The sequence below is a fragment of the Oratosquilla oratoria genome, chromosome 18, assembly GCF_046742065.1.
Source record: "Oratosquilla oratoria isolate Oo_2021 chromosome 18, ASM4674206v1, whole genome shotgun sequence".
Classification (NCBI taxonomy): domain Eukaryota; kingdom Metazoa; phylum Arthropoda; class Malacostraca; order Stomatopoda; family Squillidae; genus Oratosquilla; species Oratosquilla oratoria.
The window spans coordinates 18,217,817-18,224,932 of NC_134794.1; the positions used below are offsets into that span (position 1 = coordinate 18,217,817).

At 42.1% G+C, this 7,116-nt stretch overlaps 1 protein-coding gene across 1 annotated transcript in view; it reads left to right on the top strand.

Annotated features, from left to right (window-relative positions):
* Positions 1 to 401: 401 nt before the first annotated feature.
* Positions 402 to 7,116, top strand: part of LOC143034757 (uncharacterized) — a 24,504-nt gene continuing 17,789 nt past the window's right edge. Inside the window, exons 1-3 of the mRNA XM_076201105.1 lie at positions 402 to 518; positions 4,227 to 4,376; positions 5,781 to 5,912. Of these exons, the coding sequence (XP_076057220.1) occupies positions 402 to 518; positions 4,227 to 4,376; positions 5,781 to 5,912 (399 nt within the window). The remainder of the gene's footprint in view (positions 519 to 4,226; positions 4,377 to 5,780; positions 5,913 to 7,116) is intronic.

Below are 7,116 nucleotides of genomic sequence, written 5' to 3' on the forward strand. Positions count from 1 at the left end.
AATATCGCCCACGAAGAACCCAAACCCTGGAAAACAAATCTGGAGCGAACCTGACTTCGCAAAGGCCAACACCCGAGGGAGGGCGAGTTCACAGGGGGACAAAGCTTCCGAAATCTCATTTGTCCTTCCCCCATCAACCCTTCCCCCTTCCATTATGCACACCCCCGCCCTCCGCATGCATTTGTTTATCTTTCCATTCTTCCTTCTCTCTCCCTCTCCGCCGTGCGCTCCTCACCTCGCCTTTCTTCCTCTCGGCAGGGAACCTTCCAACCTCCTCCAACACCTCCCTGGCCCCTTGGGGCCTCCATTCTTCTCGTCCGAACTACCACGAACTCTCCATCCTCGATGCACAGGACCTGCAAGCTATCGCGCGCAGGTGTGTTCCTCTATTGTGTCCGCGTATGGTGCGGGCGGCTAGGTCAGGTCACCAGCCAGCCTTCACCCCATTACCTTCTGCCACTCATAGCCATTTCACGCCTGTCTTCGCCAGCGACTGTCAGCGTTTCCTGTCCACGTCGGTGACTCTGTCAGCCTTGCCCCGTCTCGTTTGACATTCTCACCTGACACCGTCAACGCTCATTCTCACTACTGTCTATGTTCCAGCACTGTCCGGCAGAAGACAGGTTACTTTCATACATTTTTATACATACTATACCATCAACACGGTAACGAGGGGTTCGCTGTTATGTAGATACGCTCACTACCTCTTCAATTCAGTGACGTATCTCATAGTTTGTTTCGACTAGGGCATGGGACAAGTCGAAAAGAAGGAGCCTGACGTCAGCCTGAATCAAATATCTAAAGTGGGTTATCACAGCGAAGTGAGATGCACTTAAAACCTTTCTGTACTGAATTTCGCTTATTTCTTGCCTTATTCTGGAAGTCCTCATGTGATTCTACAAATTGCCTCCGGCCACGTGGATAGTCCTTTATAGTATTTATCAATCACTTTTATTCTGGCTGTGTGCTAGTGGCGTCATCGGAAGCGGACCGGTCTCACACCCACTTAGGTCTAGATTCGAATCCCGCACTCCCAGCAGTGACTACCTTACCTGCCCCAACAGTCCTTAAAGCGCATACACACAGGGCAAAGGGGCCACAGCTACTCAGCGCCTCCTGGCGTAGGGTCCCGCACAGGTCATTCCCTGCATACATTTTATGCAATCAGTGTTTTAAGAACTTTCCTGACACCCCTAAGGATCCGAATCACAGAGCAGTCTCTTGTAATTGGAGATTAATTTTCACACACACAAAAAAAAAAAAACCCGCTAAGCAGTTAAAACAAGAGTAGGTACAAATTGACGAAATTATCTTCACTCTGCTGAGGCTTAGTGGATTTTGATTTGTAGTTTACGGTGGAAATTATAAGCGGAAGTATAGTTTTGAACCCCATTGCAATCGGAATTGTAGAGTTTTGAATTCTATTACAAGCAGAAGTATAGAGTTTTTAATATTATTCCAAGCGACAATGCTGAATCTTCTTTCGCCATCTCGGATAAACAACGACTTTCAGAGTAAAACTTCGATGTCACTTTTACATTTCCAAAACAACGTTGGATATACTGCCCCATCCTTGTACTTTAGATATACGATAATGTATCATTTTTCAATACACTAATGTTCCTCTCCTTTTCGAATGCGTGGCATCTATAACCAGTGGTAGTGTGAAATCCACTCTAGCGTAATTTCGCTACTTGCAGCGGGGTATCATTAAATGCATCGTGTACTCCGAACACAGTTTCTCCTTAATTAGAAAAATATACGTATGTGGACAAGCCTTCATGTTTGCTGGCTATTAGACGCGTGAAGTAGCGTTCTCACCCGCGGACATTACCGCCAAAGAGTAAGTGGGCTTTTAAAGAAATCAATAAAACCCGGTAGTGATTTATGTCGACAATTTGCGCGATCGCGCTTGTCGTCTACCATGTCCTCGGCACAACGTCGACTTGACGGGGAGAGTAATGAGGGTGCAAAGGTGTATGTCAATGAGTCATACAGTGACTGTGAACTATAGTCAACTCTCCATGCACGCGATTCTCCCCCCACCCCCCTCCACTCCCTCCGTACCCCCTCCTCCTCACATCGTCGAAGAAAAACAGTAATTGAGATTTTGATAGGAATTTCGTGGGAAGTGGGAAAAGGGGGAGTCGATGTGTATGCGTGCGTGCGTGCGTTCGTGTGTGTGTGTGTGTGTGTGTGTGTGTGTGTGTGTGTGTGTGTGTGTGTGTGTGTTTCACCTTGGTCTTGGATCACGTGTTGGACTTGTGATCGACAGTTATAAACCTCTCGGATGAGAGCTCAGAGCTCGTATTACCGATCTATGGGTAATACTGTAACCTAACACGCGCACACACACCCAACTACACGCCCACGAGAGTTGGAGTAACAACCCGCAGTGCAGCGATATTGAACTTATTTCAGCCCTGGGCGGGATTCTAACCCGGGCCGCCGTATTGGCAGCCGAAAGTTCAACCACTGCGCCACAAGTCGTGTGTGTGTGTGTGTGTGTGTGTGTGTGTGTGTGTGTGTGTGTGTGTGTGTGTGTGTGTGTGTGTGTGTGTGTGTGTGTGTGTGTGTGTGTGTGTGTGTGGCGTGTGTGTGTGTGGCGTGTGTGTGTGTGTGTGTGTGAGTGTGTGTGTGTGTGCGTGTGACCTACTTCTCAATTTCCAATTTTTCTTTCTTAAGTTACTTTGTTCAGTAAACTAACGAATGTGTTAATCCTGGACGTTGTACTGACTCGAACCTTGTTTTCTTATTAACTTCTTATTAACATCTTCTTTTAACTTAATCACAGACCATCTAATGTCATAAAGTCACAATCTATTACTCGACCAAGTAAAACTTCAAAAGAAAAAAAAATTCTATACTTTTACGGTGTTGGAACCCAAGTCCAAACACTTTTATGATATTGTAACCTAAGACACATCACAATTGATTCCACTCTCAAGTAAAATCGAATTAGATAATAATAAACATAATACTAATTGCTCTGACTTCAGACCAGATCAAATTTTGTTCCTTCTCCGACTAAAATCGAATAAATTTGTTTCAAAATACATATAAAAAAGAATCCTTGAAAATGCTAAGACCACACCAAAATTTGTTGCAAGGAAAGAAACCAATAAGACTGATTCAAAATATGAAAATAATATTGAAACCTCACAAATAAAACGGATTCAAAATACGAAAATAATATTGGAACCTTACGAACAAGAGGAGGAGAACGGGGGATGGAAAGGGAGTTAGGAGATAGGGTTGACGATCATAGGAATGAAGAGAGGACAAGAGAGAGAAGGGGTGGCTATACTAGTAAGTGAAGAGATAGGTAAGCGTGTAGTGGAGTGGAAGGAGGCCTTGCAATGGATATGCTGTGTCTTGCGACACTGCTTTTGACCCAGGGCAGTGGGCGAGATGCAGGGATGACCCGTCATCCAGGAGGTGCCAAGATAAGAGGGAGGGAAGAGGGTGGAGGGGAGTGGAGTATGTTAGGGATGGAATAGGTGGGAGTGGTTTTTATGCCTTTGTTTTTTGGCTACCTCCCTTACAAGGGTGGAAAAAGCCTTTGGTATATGGTATGTATGTATGAATAAGACGGACTCAAAATGTAAGAATAATATTGGAACCTGAGACCCATTGTCTCGAGCCTTGAGAGGTTTCGATTTCCCACTAACACCAGTCTACTAAAAAGATCAATGCCATTGCGTTGACAAATGTCGTTTTCTTCACCACAATAAACTCAAGGTTTACAGAAAGCGACAGGGCAACTACAGTTAACTCGACAGAAATGGATTGGAACTATAAAGTCAGCTTAGATAACAGAGTAGCTTTCAAGGCAGAAATTTATTAGAATGAGAAAAGAAAAAGAAAGAAAAAACACGACTGAAAAAATTGTGGTGAAATGAGCTTTCTGGCCATGCGATTTTATTTAACCGAAGAAAACTTTTTGTTAATAAACGTGTTAATCTAAGTTAGTAAACATCTATGGGGAAGTTAGATAATAGAATTTTATCTCAAAAAGCTTAGTTACTCTTTAAACCTTCTGAATACCTTCGTCGACGACTGTATGCTAATTTTGTTTTGTCTGTCGTCAAGCGATTTTAATCACTTGAAGAAAAACAAGTTAAGGACTTAACAGAGTTTAAAGAAAGAATAACACGTATTAACAGAGTTTAAAGAAAGAATAACACATGTATTAACTACGCAACAAATACCACTGGGTTCTAAAGCTTATCACCACCACCTGCACATCACCACCTCCGGCATATCACCATAAGTACGGCATCACCACAGCCATCACCACCACCAAATTACTATCATCACTACATCACTACTCCCATCACATCACACCACATTACCACCAACATGTCACCATCATTGTAATTATCATTATCATCACCATCACCTCCACCATCACCACCACCATCACTATCATCACCATCATCATCATAACTACCATCACCAACACCACCACCACCATCATCATCACTACCACCATCATTCATCATCACCACCACCACCATCACCATCATATCACCAACACATCACATCACATCACCACAATCATAACCACCACCATCACATCAACAACACGGGTAAAATATACCAGGGGGTTGTTTGTCTCGGGGGTGTTTTGCCCGGGGGGTATTTCGTCAGGGGGTGTTTTGTCCGTTTACTTATTCGTAACATATCTGTCAAGACGATGTTCTGACAAGACGATTCACCTGTTTATATGAATCGAACACTATTTTTCTCAAGACTAACCGGAATAAGACCTGTGACACATATCTTAAACTCTAAAGGTGAATAAAATCGTCTGGTATTAACCAGAATCAAATCTAATAAGGGCGTCACCGCGTTGGAGGACTTCATTAGGGCCTCTGGGTGTCACTGGGAGGCTATGGAACTCGCCTCCCCTCCCTCACTCCACCAGTCTGTGGCTCGGACAAGTTCGAAAAAGGACCTTCAATATATCTCCTTTCCTAATTTCGAGTTTGACTATTTTTCGTTCTTCTTTTTCAGGAGTGGTGCTCAACGGACATTTTATCTTTGTACTCCTCTTTCTAGCCTACTTGTCACTGTAGGCTTAAATACAAACTCTACAATGCTATTGTTGCTGTTGACTTTCTCACACGTTGCATTCAACATGGCCTCCTTCCCCCCAATAAAAATTGTCTTCATAATATGTCTTTTTCATATTTTTCTTTACGAAGCGGTTCTCTACGGGATTTTGATCTTTTTACCTTCCTACTGCTATTTGAAACGTATACACACACACACACACACACACACACACACACACACACACACAATTATATGTGTGATATATATGTATATATATATATATATATATATATATATATATATATATATATATATACCATATGCAACCAATCACATCACCGTGATACGAAAATGCAAAATAACCACAGGAGAAGAAAGAAGATGTAATGTACGAAAGTACTTACTGTCTACAAGTTTCTCTTCTCCTGTGGTTATTTTGCACACACACACACACACACACACACACACACACACACACACACACACACACACACACACACACACATATATATATATATATATATATATATATATATATATAAGCGAAAAAGAAGACCAAATGGGAAACCTCGGCTCCATAATGAGACCGGATCAAAACAAGTCATCTGTCAAGGTTCCTCCCCTTCCTTCCCCCCTCCTCCACCTCTCACGCCCTGATCCTTCAGCTCATTAGTCATGAGTTCTCATCGCCCCTCGTTAACTGACCTCTCCTGACCCAGTGGGTGACCTCCTTCCACACCATTGGGCACGGTCTCCACACCTGCCACACCTTTGACCACCAAATCGAACTTCGAGCGCAAGCAACTCCCGTTTCCCGTCTTCGGACGAAGAATATCAACGACAAGTTTCTCGTAGTGTTGCGTCCGCACAGAACACGTTATCTGGGTAACCTACGCCAGATAACACCGTATTCCGACCCACGCACGTAGAGTCGGAAATCTCCTTCCTTAATACCGGGTATGTGACCTGATGTGACCTGACCCAAGAGGCCTCTCAAGCGTCCAAAGGCGTGTAGGATCTTGTTTAAATCCCACGTTACTTTCCAGAAACTATCTTGAGCCCTGTCAGGAGGATCCGGATTCTTGAGGAGGACTATGGAAGTGGCAGAACACTGCAGACAAGATGTCCCCAGAGGGATTTGATGTCTACGAATAAGAATGCTTGTTGATGTTCAACGAGGTCAGTAGAGATTGGCCCACAGGTCTCCTCTCTCCGAACGATGGAATAAAGAAGGAGAGACAAATAATGGAAGGAAAAAGTGAAAAAAAAAACAACAACAAAAGAATATAAGAAAATAACACTTGTAAGACATACTTCTTCACTCCAAACCTAGCTTAGTTTGATCTCGTTCAACCTAAACTTGATTAACTTAACCATAATTAAGTTACTTTTGACTAATGGTTCTCAATGATTAACTTAACCTTGATCTACTTGACCAGAATTTAGTTTAAGCCATGGTCAATGGATATTAACCTTACTTTATGTAATCTAAACTCAGTCATCTTAACAGTAACTAACTTGGTTTTAACTTGTGGTTAACAATGGAACAGAGGCTACTTAAACTTTGCAAGATTATCGTAAGATGTAGGGACTTTGAATATGACAATGTAAATTTCTCTGCCTCGTTACGGACAACATTACCTACAAAATTACCCACACAATAAATAACACTGAAATCAAAGGTTTCCAGGTCGGAAAGCAACGACATCATTGACAACTGGAACATGAAAAAGAACAACGAAATCAACACAACCACAACAAACAACAACAACAACATTAAGCCCCGAATAAAAAAAAAAAAGTAAACAAATGATAAAGATATTAGTAAAATAACTCAAGGTAGCACGAAACTCGTTTATCCCATTAAGACACCTGTTACATACTATAAATTATCGTTTCATTTACACACATTGTTTTTTTCCTGAACACAAATAAGAGCTGTGTTATTTGATAAAAAATGGATTGAAGAGAACCTGCTCCCTAAATGCACTAATATACACACACATATATATATATATATATATATTTATATATATATATATATATATATATATA